General features: G+C 31.7%; 2 protein-coding genes across 11 annotated transcripts in view; one reads left to right on the top strand and one right to left on the bottom strand.

Moving 5' to 3' along the window:
* On the top strand, positions 1 to 5,951 carry LOC105199516 (doublesex- and mab-3-related transcription factor 1). Of its 7 annotated transcripts, XM_011166659.3 has the most exons (4): positions 381 to 1,342; positions 4,046 to 4,176; positions 4,274 to 4,389; positions 4,609 to 5,951. In XM_011166659.3, exons 1-3 carry the CDS (start codon positions 910 to 912, stop codon positions 4,346 to 4,348), a joined length of 639 nt encoding a protein of 212 aa, XP_011164961.1. In that variant the 5' UTR covers positions 381 to 909; the 3' UTR covers positions 4,349 to 4,389; positions 4,609 to 5,951. The 7 variants fall into 7 exon arrangements, 6 of the variants coding, with proteins under 6 accessions (XP_039306612.1, XP_011164961.1, XP_011164956.1 ...); XM_039450678.1 differs by lacking the exon at positions 4,609 to 5,951 and adding an exon at positions 1 to 374 and having other exon boundaries at positions 945 to 1,342; positions 4,046 to 4,541; XR_850934.3 differs by having other exon boundaries at positions 4,046 to 4,389.
* A 161-nt stretch (positions 5,952 to 6,112) lies between these two features.
* The window catches only part of LOC105199515 (leucine-rich repeat-containing protein 49), a 144,340-nt gene continuing 128,738 nt past the window's right edge, over positions 6,113 to 21,714 (bottom strand). For all 4 annotated transcript variants that reach the window (XM_039451244.1, XM_039451245.1, XM_039451243.1 and 1 more), the window contains 4 exons: positions 8,802 to 10,117; positions 8,303 to 8,673; positions 6,720 to 6,959; positions 6,113 to 6,571 (listed from right to left, as the gene is read on the bottom strand). In XM_039451244.1, coding sequence (XP_039307178.1) covers positions 6,368 to 6,571; positions 6,720 to 6,959; positions 8,303 to 8,673; positions 8,802 to 10,117 — 2,131 coding nt within the window. In that variant the 3' untranslated portion in view covers positions 6,113 to 6,367. The remainder of the gene's footprint in view (positions 6,572 to 6,719; positions 6,960 to 8,302; positions 8,674 to 8,801; positions 10,118 to 21,714) is intronic.

Below are 21,714 nucleotides of genomic sequence, written 5' to 3'. Positions count from 1 at the left end.
CGAATGGACTGTTAATTTAATACCATAATAGATGTAAGAAAATTAAACTTGATCACGCATATATGATGTGTCAGTACACAATGTATATATAAATTAGCTGTCATATCTAACTGAAGGCACTGATACGTTTCCATCATGTAAACTATAATCAAAGGAGGTATCTCCTTTAAATAAAGAATTTTTTTGTAGAGTTACTCGTAACAAGAACGTAAAGAGAAACATGGTTATCCATTGGTTCGCAGTCGATGAAAGCGGCGGAGTTTCCTGAGGTTTCGAGCCAATGGGAGTACGTCGGCTTGCTAAAAATATATTTTGAATCGTAGGAGGAGATGGGATGATACCTCCTTCGTGAGAAACGAGAAATATTCTTACAAGTACGTACCTCTCCACCCAAGTAAGACGAGTAACTCGGTTTCAGTCAACGTGTTTAACAAGAATCAAACAGATACATGCTCGCGGTTTTAGATAAAATTTCTGGATAGACAAACTTTTAGATAAGTTTTATCGAAGAAGAAGAAAGGTGCATGAAAGAAATACATATAATGTATGCAAAGTTTATGGTGTTACTTGAGAAGCGATACAATCGATAATGTGCGTAACGAGAAACGAGATTTACATACAAAAAATTTCAATTTAGAGACGACTGAGAAGACAAGGAATTTTAAAATCCGATGCATTTGCGGGATTTGTTGGACGTGCCAATTATAATATCACAAAGTGCACAATTGCGTACATTGTGAAATAAATGTGCTTAATGTCGACCAATAATATTAAATAATTTAAAAGTAATCCTTTTCGTAATTAGTAACAACTTGAGATTTGATAGAAACTGACATACTCTATCGATTAAATGTATGTACCCTCCTTTCTCTTTCTCTCAGTCTTCCTCAAAATAATATCAAAATCAGAATGAAAACTGACGGAGATACTTCGTGTCGTTTAAGTACAACAAATATGGAACAACGTTTAAGAAGCCCGAAGTGTGCAAGATGTAGAAATCACGGTGTAATATCCGGCTTAAAAGGTCATAAGAGATCCTGTGCATGGAGAGATTGCCGATGTCCTTGTTGTCTTCTAGTTGTCGAGAGACAGCGAGTGATGGCAGCGCAAGTTGCTTTACGTAGGCAACAACAAGCACAAGGCGACAATCTTTTATCTTCGGTAAATAAAATATCAATGGACACTGCAAGTCCTTATTACACTAAAGCAAAACACAACGAATCTGCCTGTGGTAAAAGAAGCAAGAATTTTCAAAGGCATCACGTACATTTCACGCAGACGAGAATCAGCGTAACGCAGGATTTCTACGGATTGAATACCGCACCTAGTTTACCTGGCTCATGTAAGTACATGCAATTCTATAGACCAAAGTTGCCACCCAGTAAACGGAAGTGGATTTAAAAGGATAGAAAATTTATAATCTATTTGGATTTATTTCAATACATTTTGGAATAAAGGATAGCAATTACATCATTTTAATCCTATATATGTCATAAATTAAAATAAATCGAGTGACCAGCGAAAATTATTCTTTTGGATTAAAAGAATTCTTTTGGATTGAAAGAATAAGAATCACTTTATTTCACTCTCTTTATTTCATAAATTAAAATAGATGATATGGCCCGCATAAATATTTTTGAATTGAAAAAATAGGAATTCCATTGTTTCAATCTTACTTCATGAATTAAAATGAATTCGAGAAATTTTTAAACTTTAATTGGATTGAAATTAATACAAAAAGTCAAGAATTTGAATTTGGTAGTGACTATACGAATCTATTTCTATATTATTTCTATATCTACTATTTTAATCTATTTCCATCTGTTGGGTACATTTATTTTTACTTATTTCTGGCCTTTTATTTTTTCTTTATAAATACGAGCTACTGACTTGTTCATAATTGTTACTTATAATTGTTTATATTAAAAGTGTGATTTAATTTTGAGGAGTTATTTTCTCAAAAACTAATTTATTTAAACAAGAATAAAGGAATATTTTAATCAAAATAGTTTCCTTTAGTTTTATAACTTTTTCCTATTTTAATTCTGGCAAGAGATGGATTTCGCGACAATAAAAAGATTCTTCTTTGGAGTTAATCCAATTTTCAACAAATGTTCGCATTTGTTCTTCAAAATTATGAAAGTGTGTATTCTCTAAAGCATATTGTATTGATCGGAACAAGTGATAATCAAATAGAACAATATTTGGAAAATACGCAGGATACAATAAGACTTCTCAGCAAACAAAAACCTATGATAGGCTAAATCCATATGAATCATGTTTTGAATCTGCGAAAAAGATATTGAATTTTATAGAAATTGAGCACACGGAATCAGTTTCCTGTATGTTTAGTTAAATACAATAATGCGGATTCAGGAATGAAAATATGAGTCCGTTCTCTATGCCAGTAATTATCCAGCAAATAAAAATAAATTCGAAAGAATTGAAAGTTGCAATTTATTTTAATTTATTCAAATTCGCATTTTAAAGTTCCGGAGTATTTTTAGATTTACCAAATGACTCAAATGGATTGAAATATAAAACGCGCTGTTTATCATTTTGAATTCAGATGGATTCATGTCCCTATTGTATTATTTTTGTATTCTAATGAATTGAAATACAAAATGAATTATTCATTATGTTGAATTTGGATAGATCATATTACTTTTGGATTTAAATAAATTCAAAAAATCTGAAGTGTGAATTTGACAATGTCGAAATGAATTCATTTCTATTCATTTCAATTCATTTTTGTTTGCTGAGTATATTTACAAAACTGTGGATTCTAGTAGATAGATGTTAAGAATAACAGATTCTATACATGTATATTTGAATACTAATTTTTAAATCAGAAGTTGGTTATTTTATCGGATTTAGGCTGTGTTAAGAACCCAGCAAACAAAAATGAATTAAAACAGATAGAAATAAATTCATTTTGACATTTTCGAGTTCACGCTTCAGATTTTTTGAATCTAAATCTAAAAATAATATGGCGTATTTCAATTCATTTGAATCCAAAAGTAATATAATGGGGACGTAAATCCGTCCGAATTCAAAATGTTCAGTAAATGAAAATAGATTAAAAATTTGTAATCTATTTTAATTTATTTAAATACATTTTGAATTAAAAAACTACATTTAAGTCATTTCAATCTTATGTTATGAATTAAAATGGATGACCTGCGAAAACTCCTTTTAGATTGAAAAAATAAAAATCATTTTATTTCAATCCCGTTTCATAAATTAAAATGGATTATATGGCCCGCATAACTTTTTATAATTAAAAAAAATAAATATCCTGTAATTTTAATTTTATTTCATGGATTAAATAAGATTTACATGATGCAAAAACAGCCGTTGGCGGTTCAAAATGACATTCAAATTGAGTGTTGACAATCAAGTTGAAGATTTGTTTGGAAGTTAACATTCAATTTAAGTGTTATTTCGAACCGCCAATGTCTATTTCTTTCATAACAGGTCAAAGAATTCTTAAACTTTAATTGGATAGAAATGGATTTATGTGGTCATCGCAGAGAATCCAAATTCCTAATTATTTGAATCCATTTCTATCCATTTTAAATATTTTGAATTCATTTCCATATGCTGAATGATGAATATTAGGTTCCCAGCAAACACAAAGTTACATAAATGTTATATAAATGTTAAGTTTAATTACCCAAAAGTTATATAAATGTTAAGTTTAATTACCCAATCTACATTTGTAAATGTTATATAACAAGTGTGTGGGAAATTGCAACTAATATTCATATAACTGTAACTTTATGTTTGCTGGCTTATTTAATATTTCAATCCATTCGAGTTCATTACAAAAATACTTTAGGATTCTGAAGCAAGAACGCGAAAAAATTATTGAAATAAATTGCAATTTTTAATTCATTTAATTTTATTTTCGTTTGTTGGGTGCAATTCATTTCTTGAAATATAACGTTTTTGAGAAAGTGCCTTATTGTTGATGTATAACTATTGATATATAATTGACTAAAAAAATTAAACTTACTCATGATAGATTGCTTGCATATTTCAGTATCAACACACCCGCGTTTATTGAGCACTTTATCTTCTCTGGGATGCAATAGAAAACAAGAAGTTGAACCCACTCTAAAGGTACACTCTTTCCATTCTGCATACCCGACAATGGTTCCATGGTTCAATGAGGTAACGCAATCGTATATTGCGAATGGGGATTTGAATCATTTTCTTTCTACAAGAGATTTACGGAACTGTCCTACTACAATTAATGAACCTTGTTTAGAAAAAAAAGCGCCAATTTCGTTCAGCGTGGAATCTATTATCGGTACAAAATAATGTTCCAATATTCGTATTTTAATCGTTTGAGCAGAGCTGTAACTAGCTTTTCATGTCTCTTGGGTAAGTGTCAAAGTGATTTTCATGTCAAAGTTTTATTCTTAGGCCCTTTTTTGAATGAAACAATAATGAAAACATAAATACAACATAATAATTGTTTAAAGTATTTATAAATAATTTTTGTACGTACAAGAAGTATGAAATATTATTCATGTATTAACATATACAATAAATAACATAAATAAAAATAATTTTAATTTTGCATTTTTTACTTCATTTCAGCAAATTCATCGATTATGGTTGCATTCCGAAATGCACTGCTAGTACTGAAAATCTATAACATACGTAATATAAACTATAAATTTTCAGTAATGGTATTATATGTCGAAAACCTAGATTAGTGTATTTGATTTGCTGACTCCACTTGATTTCGAGTCGGTGGTCTATTCTTTTTAGCTGCATTTCTTGCATAGTTTATCTCTTTTCTAGCTAAAAAAGACAGACTATCAATTTGGTTCGAGTCAGCAAATCGAATATGCTATTAGTGTCAAGATTCGAGCTGTGTTCGAAAACATTACTCGAGTGCCTCCATGTATCATTTTATTCTTTTTATTCATCGTATGTTAAATAAAGATGAAATAATACATAAAGGCACTTTGGTGATATTCCGAAACACAGCCTAGGTTTCAAACTTAAGAACACGACGCGAAATTTTAAATTTGAAAATATTTTATTTTTATTTTTTTAAATTAGAGTTTCATTTTAGGGCTTCCCTTCATCTGTGTCACTAGTTACGGCTCTGTGTTTGAGTTTTAACTACTATTATTCCATACAGCACAGAAAGATTACAGCAATTTTGCGAAAATATATTATTGCAAGATTGCAACATTGCAAAAATGTTGTAAAATTTTTTATATTTTGATGTTTTTGATAAAACTTTAGATACATAATATTAATATATTTTAGCATATACATAACTTCCAGAAACGTCACATATCCGAACACGTACTTTAATTTTTATAGAACTAAAAATTTTACAATCAAAATATATTTCATTTATTTTCTAATTTAAAGTCAATTTTAAGAACTCACCCTTTCAAAGAATCATTAAAATGTAAGTCAAAAATTATGTCTTATATTCTATCTTGTGTGATTATTTAATTACGAAAAGTAAAACTTACGACTGTGTCGCATTATACGGCGGTCGCGTAATACTGCGCGCGAGTGAAGCACAGAACATTATTTTTCATAATATTTTTTAAACATTGTTGCAACATTACTGAAGCAATATAGTTAAAAAAACTTAGCAATGTCTTTGCAACATTGTATTACAATATATTTTGCAACGATATTGATACTGTGCTGTATGAAATGTGTTAATTTTGACGATCTGACAATATAAAAATTACTAACAATACTGCTATTACAGTATGATCGTACACAATAAGTACTTATAAACGTATGAACGAATAGTATAAGTCGCATATTTTTCAGTAATATTGCATAACAAAATTGTAAACAATAGATAGTAAGTAACAATGTTAAATTTTTGAATAGGAAAAACGGAGTGAGATATTGTCCGTATTCAAATATTTGTTAGTGTTCAAACTATTAATCCCGATAAAATAAATAATCTTATATATATATATATATATATAATATATATATATATATATATATATATAATATATATTCGTTTTATATATTTACCATATATATAATATATGTACATTGTAAAGTATATATCATATTTTCGTTGGTTATGTAAAAATAAAAAAGAGAAAAATATTAACAATGTTTATACACAATTTATTGTTTTATACATGAATACAAGTCTAGCAAATGTATTTAATATATTTATAACAATAACAATATAAAATCCTCTTTGCTGTATGTGTACGTATATATTAATTCTTTGTTTGCATAGCAAGCCATATGTTATTATTTCTTGCGACATATAATATAATCAAGTCAAATCATAGATTACGTATATTGCGGTACAATATCGAGGTGTATTACGTTTTGTGATATAAATACGATATTATTTATTGCTATCGAGCATTTTGCTGCAATACTTCATGTACACATCCATTTTAGAAAAATCGGATAAAGTATTATAAACGATTTCATACAGAACGCATGGCCATTGCTTCTTTAGAATTTGTAACTTGCATATAGCATTTATAGTGAGATTGATTAAATTTAGCAAGTGTACTTTTCCTTTGTGTCTCCAGATAAGATCTTCCTATAAACAAAATGTATAGAAATATTTTTAAACTTACTATAAAAAAACTTGGCGATTTATATTATTGTTTATATTTTAGCTATCGTACAATTTAGAATAAAACATCTTGTAAATAAAAAATAGTAGTGTTTGTTTTTATTTTCATTACCTGTGTTACATTTCCTTTTCTCCATTGTAACGCCTCCTTGGCAACAACGCTTCGAAGTGCCGGGTCACAATTAAACAAAAATTGTTTGGCAGTAATTTGTTCCCCGCTTTGTCTCTGTATCTTCTCTAAATGAAGTCTTTGTAACAAAGGTTGTAATAAAGAATCTGGCAGTGAACACATTACTATATCTATAAGCCCTGTATATTCTTGATTTGCAAGCTCCACATCTTCAGTTGTAATCTAAAAAAAATATTGATTTTTTTTATGTAAAGAGCATAACAAATTTATTTCTACAAATTATTCTTAAAAAGAAATTGTTAGAAAGTTAAGGAAATGATAAATGTAGTTTTATGTAGTGTTTTTCATTTCATTAACATGTGGGTATCCTCGCGACACAAAACGTGAACTTTCCATTTAGATCAGAGACGTTTTGGCAATAAAGAAAAATAGTCATGAAGCACTTTTTGATATTAGCCCAATGAGTAGACAATATTTTTTAATTGTTTTCTTTAATGTTTATTTATCATCACTTATGTAAGTATCAGTTCTTAGAAACTGCAGAAGTCAAGTTGGTGGTAATTCAGATTTGGAGAGGTGACTGCTTCGAAATTTCCAAGAAACAAATTTTTTTTCAGAAAAAATTTCTGTGAAGCTAGGATGAAGCATCCTCACAATTAATAAGAATTGGGAATGTAATATAATTTTCTAGCATAGTGCCTAGCTTTACAGAGTACAAAATTCTTTTTTTCTTTAGAAAATATTTTTATTTTATTTAATGTGTATATAAAAAACACATTTTTCATAATATTAAAATAAATACTTTTTTAAGGTAAAAAAAAGAGTTATTCCATTAATTTTAACAATTTTAACAGTTTTTAAAAATATTTTTTTTTATTGCAAAAAATGTTTTTTAAAATGTTAAAAAAATATTGTTTTGCTCATTGGAAAGCATAATTATGTATTTATGCTTGACGTATAGTGCAATATTAATTACGTGAGTTACCAATGGCCCACTCGACGCTGCGATTAGTTTTGCAACTTGAGATGTCAAATACTATCATGAATATTTTAAATTCTTACATTATATAAATTATCAATTAAAATTGGACGATTATTTCTATTGCTATAAAATATAATTATCTTTGGAAACACTCAAATTCTTTTAAATATTATTTTTTGATTATTTTAAAAGAAATTAAAAATTTCTGTTTTATCACACACGAACATCATTATGTACCACTTTAATTATAAAATGTTTAATTAATAATTAAATTATTATTATTAAATATTTATATAAAATGTTAATTTTATAAAATTATTTCAAGTGTTAGTTTTTAATTAAGAAAATATTTAATAAAAGTATTTTTGCTTTGTTTTGCATTATATTTTGTACATTAGACTTTCTTCGTAATACTTTTTTGTAATTTTTTAGTTACTATACACATTTTATTTTACAAATAATCATGTTACGTGGATCATTGGTAACACGTACGGTGGATACTTAAAACACTTAAAATGGCAGTTCAGCACAAACTGTATTAAATGGTTTAACAAATTATATATACAGATCTTTCATATTATACCTCTTTGCCATTGATAATTGCAAGTCCCCAATGAGCTAAGCGAAATATAGCGTACATTTTCCAGTCCTTGGACACAATAGGATTTCCTGCGTCTATTTGTATACTAGTCAATCCCTGTATCTCAGCTAAGGCATTTAGTTGACCAAGAAGATTGATGTTAGTTTCTTTAAATACAAAATGTTCCGCATGAGGAAATCTATTCTTTAATTTACTTAAAATTTTTGCCACATCGTTAAACTGTACATAATTAAATTTTACGACGTTGACATCTTGAGCCTTTGATAAGTCCCAAGTCCTATCTATAAAGCGTAAAGCACCTTGGCCATATATATTTAGGCATCGACCAACGATCTCTATTAAGTAATCCCCGCCTAGAAAGTTGTCTCCTTTTATATTTTATTTTAGACGCACTAATGTGTAAAAGAATAAATTGTTTGCAAAAAGTTTTAACATCAATAAGATATAAGAATAACTAAAAAAATGTAATCTTTTAACTTACCCTGTTCTCTCTCTTTAGGTGGTACTTGTTGAGGAAGTGGACTTGGCGGAGCAAGAGATTTAAATTTTGCTCTAACTGTCGCAGCTTTATTATTTTTATAATATACCATCTTTTTCGTTTGAGCACTTTTAATCCTTCCTTTATCCTTGTCACATTCATGAGATTTGTATGCATTCTTAAAAATCAACGAAACGCTAGAATCCGTTAATAATGATTTACTACTGTCTAGACTATTAGTTTTTGAACTTAAAGAACAATATCCAGAAGAATTTATAGTCGATTTCGACTGGTAATGATTTTGTTCATCTCGATCATAAAATGCTTTTGAATCTTGAAACAATCTATTATTTAAGTCATTGTTTTCGTTTGTTACCGCATCATGATATTTTAAGAAATTTTGGGTCATAGCAAGAGCTTCATGTATATGATTCTCATTATTTTTAACATAATTTCCTGCGGTAATCGAGGATACATCTTTCGCTATAGTAGACTCGTTATAGACTGCAGATTTGTCATAATCTACAGATGTGTCGTACACGTTAGAAGTAAAGAGATGACTTTTTAAACCACTTTTTAAACTTTCATGACTTTGTGAAATCTCTGTCTCGCTATCCGATGCATTTTCAATATATTCATTTTCAAGCCTTTTCTTACTGTTATTTTCTTTATTATTATTATTAGACAATATTCTATTCTCAAATCTATTGTTTGTTAAATTATTTACTATTGAATCTAGTATAGGTGGAAGTTTAAATTCCAAAGGATATGATTTCGATGTATCTTCTAATTTAAATTCTCTTAAATTCTCGCTAGAAGCGCTTCTCCTTTTTATATGTATCTTTCGTGCTTCCATATTTTCATTTATTGCAGTGAGACTACCAAAACCTTTTATTTTGACTTTGTCTAAGCTCTTTGGGTTTACAGTATGAAATTTATTTGCACTTTGTGTACGTAATAATATATTATTGCTTGTATTATTGTTCAATTTAGTGGAACTATCAAGTGAAACTTTAGTTTTAGTTCGGAGAAATTCCCAATTTGTTTTAGCATTTGATATCACTTCTTCTCTACGTACGTTCATACAAACTTGTGTACTAAGATCAAGGAAAGCAGAATTCGATTGTTCCTTTGAGAATCTCCAAGCCATTGCTGTTCTTCGAATTTGTTCGCTTATTTGCATTGTTGATAAAAGTTGCAAATTTGGCAAATACGAAACGAGAAAAGAGATATAATCAGTATTTAAAGTTACTGGATTGCCATCTATTGTTATTTCTTTAATTTGCAAGGCTTTTGCAAGGCTACTCATATCTTCAATACTGAAATATCAAACAAATCGGCGTATACAGAATATTCCAAAATTTCCGCATGTAGAGTATTAGACATGATTCTTTATGATAAAAAAAAAACGACTTTTTCTTTTAGCAAAATTACATCTGGCAAGTATAATAGATTATTGCAGATACAGTCTATTAACTAAGAGCGTGGTCAGCCTTATTCACAACTGATAAGAGTATTGCTCTCAATTTTTTGTGAGTCGATAGAGGAAACCTATGTCTTCGATGCATTTTAAAGAAAGATTCAGTTGCTGTTGCTCTTTTGTAAGAAAAACACATTAAGGATCATAAGTGGCAAATACACGACGCGCTACGAGGCTGTGTTTCTGTGCAGCCATCCGAAAATGTTGCAATCAGCGATTGCTAAATATATGAAGAAGTCAAAACAATTCGTGCAGAAGTGGGTTCGGCAATATAAAGTCACAAAAATTGTCGATGATTTACCGGAACGTAGATCGGAAAATTGAAGAAAAAAGACGATAAAATGATCGTAAATTTGTTTTCGCCGAATCCTGGCCTAATACCGCGTCAAAGAAGCGAAATTGAAGCAAAAAGGTTTAGATATATCGTATGTAACTATTTAAACTCATATCCGTGCTCATGACATGAAATGCCGCAGTACAATAAAGAATATTCTATTGAGTGAAAAACATGTGAAAAAGTGACTCGCTTGGGCGTACGAGAATGATCGAGATTTTAATAACGTAACTTTTACTGACGAATACTCCATGTGGGCACGTAGTAGTCTCAAACCAACTTAATCAATCTCCACCAACAGGCAGCGAATTAAACATGGAACAAAAGTGCATCTTTAGGGCTGCTTTTCAAAGCAAGGATTCGGCAATTTTCATCTGTTTACATATAATCTGAATACCAAAAAAATGTTAGAAATTTGCGAAAAAGCTTTGTTACCGTCTGCCAAACGTTGGTTTACCAATAAAAATGAGGATTGAATTCTGCAGGAGAACAACGATCCTAAGCATCGCAGCAAACTCTGTATCGAGTGAAAGGAGCAATCTAGCATCGTTATATTGAATTGGCCGTCGCAGTCGGATGTTAATCCGATCGAAAATGTGTGGGCATATATCAAGCACAGACTTCAAGGAAAACGTACATACATACTAAAACAGTTATCTCGCGAGATTCGGCAAATTTGGAGGACCTTACCGCTAATATGCCGTCAATTTAATTGAAAGTATGCCAGGCGATTATCGACGCCAAAGGTGACTGGACCCATTATTGAGATAATTACATCGAAGTCCTCGCCGGTGTGAAGTTGGCACCCCATTTTTAGAAAATAAACATTTTAATCACAGTTCCATTTGCACCCATAATAGTTCTACAGTTCCTGATAGATTAAAACAATAGTTCTGTCGATTTGAATAAAAAAATTCAATTTTACAGATATGGGGTGCCAACTTCCCGTATCACCCCAAGTTACGAAAAAATAAATTAAATCACAAAATCCTATAGTCCTATTCTCGAGTTCTATAGTTCTTGATAAATTTTAAGAATAGTTCTGCATATTTAATATTTTTAAATAATTTTTTAATTTGACCACTGGCACCCCAAGTTACGAAAAAAATAAATTAAATCACAAAATCTTATAGTTTTCGAATAGTTCTATAGTTCTTGGTAAGTTTTAAAATTAGTTCTACATATTTAATAGTATTAAACAATTTTCCAAAATCCAAACAAAGACATCTCATTATAAGAGTAAAGTACTACTTTAATGCGAGTTCTAGATCGCTCTTTGGAATTTTCTGATAGTTCTGCGATAGTTCTTAAGCTTTTCATAAGTTTCGTCAAGAGTTTTGGCATTTATATATTTTTAAACAATTTTTAAACCTGAACTCTGGCACTCGACACAAGAATAAAGTACCATTTTAATAAGGGTTCTGGACGGCTCTTTGGCATTTTCCGATAATTCTGCGATAGTTCTAAAGTTTTTTGTAGTGTTCGTCAAGAGTTACGGCGTTTACATATTTTTAAACAATTTTTAATCCCACGTGTTGGCACCACACACAAGAGAAAAATATTATCTTGGAACGAGTTTTGGACGATTTCTTAGATTTACTGAGATTACATAATCGAACTTTGGGATTTTGCACCTCATTTGTGTGTGTGTGTGTGTGTGTTTGCGTGAGCGTGTGCGTGTGCATGCATGCGTGTGGATCCTGCTCTCAGCGTTATCCAGGATCAACAGCGTGGACGTGGCTGGTATCTGATCCCGTGTGTGTATGTTTGTGTGTGGGTGTGTGCAACGGAGATCAGGACCCTTGGAATCGTCACTCCTCCAGTATTTTCTGACTACAAACCCTCTCAGTTACACGTGTCAGTGTGTGTGTGTGTGTGTGTGTGTGTGTGTGTGTGTGTGAGAGAAGTGTGAGAGAGAGAGAGAGAGAGAGAGAGAGAGAGAGAGAGTGTGTGTGTGTGTGTGTGTGTGTGTGAAAGAGAGAGAGAGAGAGAGAAAGAGCTTGCGTGCGCGCGTGCGTGCTTGCGCGTGTGTTTACGCATTCTCACGTGCATATGTCGTTTGTTAAATATATTTAATTCTGTTTGACATATATTATTACGTGTGGACTAATCTCTTCTAAACAATTTGCTATTACACGTTTTTTGTTTAGATCATCATATTTGTACCATCGTGTACCCGCAAAGGCAATGTAATATCCATTATTTTTTTTATCATATTGTATGTAATGGACTACACCTGTTAAAATATAATTTATATCACCTAAAGTGATAACTTTTGCAATAGACTTGAATGTGTGCTTTAAGTCTAGTCGCTGATTATTGTAACGATAATCTATGAAAATAGAGGATCGATTATTATGTGATTACCATAAGAAATGCAATGTTCTTTTATGATACCACATTTGCGACAGATTGAATTCTTATTTCTTGAGTCATTAATTGCACGTTGCATATGTTGCAAACCTTCCTGCGGAAGAATATTAACATTGATATTCAAAGTTATTGTTTGTCGCGATTCTTTAACACCACAAGTATAAGTTGTTGTGATTGTTCAACTAGGCTTATTTTCGAAAAGATAATCCGCTAAATGAGCAACATTACAATTAACATTAAGTCATTTAATACTTCACGTATAAAATTTAATCGAATCGCGAAAAAGGGGTAGATTTTTTAAAAATATTAACTCGTTCATAATAATGTTTTAATGATATTCTACCATCTTCTAAAAGAGATTTTGCCAATCGAAATATATCATCTGAGGAGTCAACTGCATTTCTATACGCGGCATGTGTTGCGATTCCACTTGCAACAAGTTGCAAAAGTGAATCAAATGCGCACGTGTCTTGTAAAGTCATTGTTAACTTTTCTATTTTTACAGGTCCACATTTGTTTCCATTAATGACAAGCGATAAATTAAAGGATTTTATATTTCTCAGATAGTCCCATTTGGGGCATTTGTCTAAATAAGACGGCTTAACTCTTTTTTTGATGGAAACTTTATCAGGTTCGTTGGTGATTGAACTTACTAAGCCATGCCAATTTTCTTAAATGTTCCAGCAATGACTTTTATCAATATCCATTAAATTATTGGAATTTTTTTTGCAGCAGCTACATTATTTGATTTGTGTTTTGCAGAAGAATCTACACCATTTGAATCGCATTCCGTCATAAATGTGCTGTTGCTTATTGCATCAATTTCTAGATTCAAAACAATCTTTATACTAGGTATAATACTCTCAGAAGAATTTATAAAAGATGTTTCGTAGCTTTCATCAGTACAGACTTCAGAAATTTTACGTTTTTATGGAGAAATAGCAGATTTTCTAAGATAGTCTGCCGTTTCAATTTTTATTGCGTTACTATATTGATCAAGTAACAAATTTTTTATTTGACAATTATTTTGCGATGACACATTCATCGGTTATAGGAATGTCTTTTTCATTAGAAGCCAGCATAATTTTTTTATCTAAGAAATTTAAATGCTGGATGACATATTTGTCAACTTTTATGGGAAGTTGGCCTTTAAAGCATCGATTTTTCAAATCTGAAAACTCTGCTTCCATGCAAGAAGACGCAACAATTTCGCTAGATCTTTTAAAGACTGAACGCGTTACACCTGTCCATATGGGTAAATACTGTTGTAAATGTGCCCTAACTTGTTCAGTAAAATCAGGATTATAACAAGCGTTGATAATGCTACCATCTCTCGAGTCTTCGGCAATTTTTTTGGACGAATTCAGAACAGAAATGCTCCATTCCTTCCAATCGGTATCATCTGTTTCATGTTCGGAAAAATCATCAAAACAACGTTCAGTCTCATTATCATTAGGATTTTCATCTGTTTTATTTTCTATTGTTTTTAACATGTCATTAATAGCACTGCTACCTTTAATTATACTACTTAAATATTGCATGCGTACATCGGACCTTAATATCTCCCCATTGCTTGTGGAACCAGTACTTTTACTTAACGCTACACTCAGTAACGATTCCATAAAATACTCTAATTCCTTAAAAAAATCCATGAGGTAAGCTTGACTAATGCATCGGAGATAAAATGCTCGTATTAAGGACTTATCTTTGCCTTTAAGCATTTTCATTTAGAGACCATAGAAATAAGATGACAAAGTCCAATGTGATATAGCAAAATGAAATTAAATCAATATTTCCTAAAACTGCTGCAGCGAAACATTTACGCAAATAATCTTGGAAATTCACACATTTCGCGAAAACGTCAAAAATGGCAATTAAAATGGCCCATCCAAAATCACTTACAACTGTACGCGGAACAGGTACACCTGCGGAAATAATATTGCGTAAAAAGAAAGCGATCATCAGTGCTCTGTGATCGGACAAGATCATTTGAAATACAGGTGTACTACCACTTTTACTAGAACAAGAACACATTGATACAAAAATATCGGTAAATCTTGCGACGATCCGCGCTTAATTATTCCGCCTGTGGCATCGATTGTCAAAAAAATTTCCGCGTCTCTTTTACATCTTTTTGTATGTAACATCTTTTGTTCGGAAGTCCAATATTAGCCCAGGAATTTTAGGATTTTACTTCGGAAAAAATGCCATCTAGCTAAATTTTTGCACACACTTTTATTTAGGCATTATAAACAAGGTGCAAAAAGTCCCCATCGATATCGTGTTAGCTTCAAAAGTTATTCGAGGTCAAAGGTCACAAAAATTGATTTTTTGTGAATATATCGCTTTCTATTAGTCGTACGTCAATTATGGTTATTATAAAAATTGTAGATTGAACTGTTCTCTACAACAAATGTTCTATACATTTTTCATATACGAACAACCGTTTTCACGTTATACGGCCAACAAAGTGTCCGCAGAACACTAATAGCAATACATTTGTTTCCACACCACCTTCGAGGTAGAATATAAGGCGCGTTTTTTTTTTACATGGTTTTCCCTGTAGGCCTAATCCATATTTTCTAAAAAATAAATAAAATCAACTAAATTATACAGTGGATGGAGTATTAATGAAGAATTAAAATTGAAGTCAAGAAGCATAAAAGTAAAAATGCGATATTAATCAAGTTGCGCAAAAGTTGTCATAGCGCAAATAAAAAATGTTCCTCGTGCGTTGCAGTGAATAAATAAAATTATTCTTCCTCATCATTGCTGTGAATTTCAGGCATCTCTTCTATATATACTTCTTCTCCTACTTTGCCTGGCACATTTTTATTTTCCTCTTATATGAAAGAATCTGTGGTGTTAATTTCATAATATTTTTGATTCTTTTATGTTAATATTGTCATCAGAATCGTTATCAGGAGTGACATTCAAGCATGACCACGACAATGACCACAAACTGCAGAGCACGGCAATCCCACTTTTCTGCAGCCACAATTAGACCCACAACCTTTTGTAAAATTACAAACAATTGTGTTGAAAAGTGCATCCGGCGCAGGTGGTAATGAAGTTTTTATGGGCTCCAATAAATAATTATTTATTACCCATCCCCACTGTTCAGGATCTATCTCATTACCTAACCAAGTTTGTACCTGGTAATAGACGCGATATAGATGCTGTTGAGCGGCTGCAGCTGTTGGTGGGAGTAAGGATAATTTGACAGGTGTATTGAATCTTGTCAATTTAGCGAAGCTCAAGTATCGGTAGTTATTAATACAAGATTCTGTGATTGGAGCTCCATACATCGCCAAGAGAAAACGTACTCCATTATCCACAATTACATTTACTGGACAATTTTCCTGATTAAATACTTCTGCTGTACGCTGTAAATCTTGACATTTCTGTAATAACTTCAAAGCTTTTATTTTTCTTTTGTTGAAGAGTGCAGAAGTCGTATCACATCCAGTGATAGCATGTAAAAATAAAAAATGTTCTTTACAATGAGTATAATTGCCAATGCTATCAGAAGAATATATTTGGTTGACATCATGTTTTTACCTTCTTGATGACTTCAATTTTAGCTCTTTATTGACATAATCACTGTATATTTTAATTTTGTTTATTTTTTATAAAATAAGGATTAGGCTACAGGAGAAATCATATAAAAAAAAACGCGCCTTAAATTTTACCTTGAAGGTGAAACGAATATATTGCTATTATTGTTCTGCGGACACTTTGTTGGCCGTATAACGTAAGAACGGTTGTTCGTATATGAAAAATGTATAGAACATTTTTTGTAGAAAACAGTTCAATCTACAATTTTCATAATAACCGTAATAGACGTACGACTAATAGGAAGCGAGATATTCATAAAAAATCGATTTTTGTGATCTTTGACCTCGAATAACTTTTGAAACTAACACGATATCGATGGGGACCTTTTGCACCTTATTTATAATGCCTAAATAAAGGTGTGTGCAAAAATTTAGCTAAGTGGCAATTTTTCCGAAGTAAACCTCTTTTTTGATCTAAAATTCCTGGGCTATATATACAATAAAATGGTAATAAACCGATACTAATAATCGATCCCGTATGAGTACTGCAGTTTGCGCTATTTAATAAATTTAAAACTAGATTGCTGAATACTAATCCATACTGTTTCAATAATCTTTCTTCTTTTGTCTTACGCAAGACAGCAGACGAAGGAAGTATAGGAGGATCTTTGTCTCCGAATATTTTTAAGCATTTTGTTTCTTCTCTACGGAAAGTGACAGCATCTGCACGTTCTTTGATCATTTTATCCGCTATTATTTTACGATGAATATCTTTTAAATGTCTCTTTTTGTTATTAATATGTTTCGTATAACATATATCTTTTACTTTGCATGGAAAAATGACGTTCGTATTTTCAGTTGATTTTTTAAGCACCATGCATTCAATTATTGCATTACATTTTATACGACTATCTCAAAAAAACACGTAACAACGTGCATCGCTACGATGATAAATACGGTGCTTTTTAAATTTAAATACGCAATCCAGTTTTTGTTATTGCCATATTTTTTCAGCTATAATATCGGTCTAACCAGGTTGCAGTACCCAATAAACTCGATTTTTATATATTTTTTTTTATAGACTTCATCCACAGCCATTTATTTGCAGATATAATTATATTAAACGTTTTAGAATGTAACGCAATGGATGATGCATCAGATGTATCCATATTAGTATTTTCAGAATTGCCAGTACTGTCAAGGTTTCTTCCACACTCGACTGGATTCCTAAATGTTTTAATAATATATCTATTGCAATTCTCCTTTATAATCGTGTACACATGTTTCGGGGTAATTTTAGAACCACGTTCCTGCATTTTTTGCGAGATAGTAGTATATACTAATGTATTTGGTGTATAAGGTTTGCCATCATTATCAAAAATACGATATGAATCGTCTAATAAAATTTCCAATAAAATTGTTTTATCATACATTTTACATGTATAAAAATTAGCAGAAAAAGGCGAATTTAACTTATTTGAAGAGAGTAGATAAAACGCAAGACAATGGTCGATCGCGCGATTGACAACGCGTATTCGGCAGCTCAAACGTCAAGCGGTCAGCCTCGTGATGCAGTCATGTGCACCTCCCCACTATCCAATTCACTGCGCAGGCAATAGAATGACGGCGCCATGCGGACGGCTGTACATGTGCAAAGCGACTCCGTCCCACTACCGCCTCCGTAACACCGACCCATGTGACCGGACCTTGCCATATCTTCTCCTTGCCGCTGCTTGCCGCTCAAGCCAGCTCAAGCTTGCTAAATTTTCAGGGTTGAAAGGGTTAATATAAATGCTAGTAAGCATCAAGTATTATTAAATTAATTTTAATTTAATAAAAGTGATATTATTAACTCTTATTTGATTATAAATGTGTTATATGATCGAAAGTAACGGCGCGCAATTTGGTTGAGTCTGAAAAAGTATATAAAATCACACGTATACATAAAGCACTGAAATCCAGCTATGACCAAATAGACTTTCTTATTTAAATTGTATGTTACATGTATCGGTCGAATATCTTTCTAGTTTGAAAAAATTATGTTAGCTTCTAATAAAAAAGACATTCCTATAACCGATGATGTGTCATCGCAAAATAATTGTCAAATAAAAAATTTGTTACCTGATCAATATAATAACGCAATAAAAATTGAAACGGCAGACTATCTTGGAAAATCTGATATTTTTCCAGAAAAACGTAAAATTTCTGAAGTCTGTACTAATGAAAGCTACGAAACGTCTTTTATAAATTCTTCTGAGAGTATTATTCCTAGTATAAAGATTGTTTCGAATCTAGAAATTGATGCAATAAGCAACAGCACATTTATGACGGAATGCGATTCAAATGGAGTAGATTCTTCTGCAAAAGACAATTCATGATGTAGCTGCTGCTGCAAAAAAAAATTCCAATGATTTAATGGATATTGATAAAAGTCATTGCTGGAATTTCAGAAAATTGCCATGGCTTAGTAAGTTCAATCACCAACGAACCTGATAAAGTTCCCATCAAAAAAAGAGCTAAACCGTTTTATTTAGACAAATGCCCCGAATGGGACTATTTGAAAAATATAAAATCCTTTAATTTATCGCTTACCATTAATGGAAACAAATGTGGACCTGTAAAAATAGAAAAGTCAACGATGACTTTACAAGACACGTGCACATTAGATTCACTTTTGTAACTTGTTGCAAATGGAATCGCAACACATGCCGCGTATAGAAATGCAGTTGAATCCTCGGATGATATATTTCGATTGGCAAAATCTCTTTTAGAAATTGGTAGAATATCATTAAAACATTATTATGAACGAGTTAATATTTTTAAAAAATCTACCCCTTTTTCGCGATTCGATTAAATTTTATATGCGAAGTATTAAGCAATTTAATGTTAACGTGGAATTAAAAATTGTTTAAAAATATGTAAACGCCGCAACTCTTGACGAAACTTATGAAAAGCTTAAGAACTATCGCAGAACAATCAGAAAATTCCAAAGAGCGATCCAGAACTCGCATTAAAATAGTACTTTACTCTTATGATGAGATGTCTTCATTTGGATTTTGGAAAATTGTTTAATACTATTAAATATGCATAACTAATTTTAAAACTTATCAAGAACTATAGAAATTTTCAAAAACTATAAGATTTTGTGATTTAATTAATTTTTTTCGTAACTTGGGGTGCCAGTGGTCAAATTAAAAAATTATTTAAAAATATTAAATATGCAGAACTATTCTTAAAATTTATCAAAAACTATAGAACTCGATAACTATAGGATTTTGTGATTTAATTTATTTTTTCGTAACTTGGGGTGATACGGGAAGTTGGCACCCCATATCTTTAAAATTGAATTTTTTTATTCAAATCGAACTATTGTTTTAAATCTATTAGGAACTGTAGAAATATTATGGGTGCAAATGGAACTCTGATTTAAATGTTTTTTTTTTTTTTTAAATAGGGTGCCAACACCGGCGAAGTCCTCATCAAGTAGAATGTAGATATATATTTATATTTAAAAATGTTTTAAATAAATTTTTTTGTAAATTAACGCGACCACGCTCTTACTTAACAGACTGTAAAATGATCGTTTCTAAATTTTTAATTTAAACTTCCTAGCAAATGAAAATAAACACAAATAAATTGTAAATTGTAATTTATTTTAATTTATTCGAGTTTCCACTTTAGAATCTCCGAGTATTTTTGGATTGAAATAGATATATTGAAATACGAAATGCACTATTCATTATTTTGAATTCGGATAAATTCAAAATGATGAATAGTACATGATGTCTCCATTATATTATTTTTCAATTTAAGTAAACTAAAACACGAAATGAGCTATTCAGCATGTTAAATTCATACTATTTTTAAATCTATTATAAATATATTCGAAAAATTTTAAACGCGAATTCGAAAATGTTAAAATTAATTAATTTCTACCCATTTCAATTTATTTTTGTTTGCTGGATTTTATTCGACATATTTTATATACAGTATATCTTGTCAATTGAACAGTTTCATCAACCTCAATAAATTTCATCAAACATGATACAAACGCATCAATGCCTATCACGTAGAAATTAGAAAAAAAATGCAAGAAATTCGTTGAATGCACTTTCCATGTTACTTTCTGTTCAAAATATTGTTTATAAATTAAAAAGTAATTTAGACACTTAAACAAATAAACAAATAATAATCTGTTGAAGAAAAATGAGGAGAATAAAAAGGTTGAAAAAATACTTCAGAAGAATTTATATTTTGCTCATACTTTTATAACTTATTTTTCAACATACGGTCTAGCATTGTCATAAAATAATAATAGACAACGTCTATTTAAACTCTAAGAACCTCTTTGTACCAAAAAACCTAATATCTTTAATTTCCTTAAGCAATGCTATAAAGCAAACTCAAGCGCAGCCATGCGATAAAATGTTTTTGGTCATTTATAAAAATTGAATACAAATTTTTGCAATTATCTACTAATATGTATTTGTCAAAAAATGTATAAAATCTTTCAATTGCACCGATTAGAAAAGAATATATAAATATTTGTTCATGCTCTCGTGGGTTGATAGAGCAAGTCATACTGAGGAAAAAAGACTTTTATAGTTTTTCATTATTTGTAATAGTTACAGAAATAAAAATTAGTAGTTCGGCAAGTAAACGCATATTTTTCCATATTGCCCACCGCACGCTGGGACCGCCAGTCGATTGCCAATCATTGGCAGCCGCGGCAGGCGGCGCGGTGAGGCGGGTAAGACAGCCATTGTTGCTTCTCTCCTCTCACCGCGCTGCCTGCCGCGGCTGATCTCGCACGCACGCACGCACGCACGCACGCACGCACGCACGCACGCACGCACGCACGCACGCCCGCACGCACGCACGCCCGCCCGCCCGCACGCACGCACGCACGCCCGCCCGCCCGCCCGCACGCACGCACGCACGCACGCACGCGCACGCACGCACGCCCGCACGCACGCACGCACGCCCGCACGCGTGCACGCACGACCGCACGCCTGCACGCACGCACGCACGCACACGAAGCCGCGCACGTACGTGTCTTTTGGAAACGCGGAAGAGGTCGGAAAGTGGGCAAAAGGTTTGGGACGCGCTTTGATCGTGCATTTTCCTTGCTTAATATTCGGTCGAGAGAGAAAGCTTGATACGGCGTTAGGG

This window comes from Solenopsis invicta, chromosome 6 (assembly GCF_016802725.1).
Source record: "Solenopsis invicta isolate M01_SB chromosome 6, UNIL_Sinv_3.0, whole genome shotgun sequence".
Classification (NCBI taxonomy): domain Eukaryota; kingdom Metazoa; phylum Arthropoda; class Insecta; order Hymenoptera; family Formicidae; genus Solenopsis; species Solenopsis invicta.
This window is presented reverse-complemented; position numbering and strand designations above follow the sequence as displayed.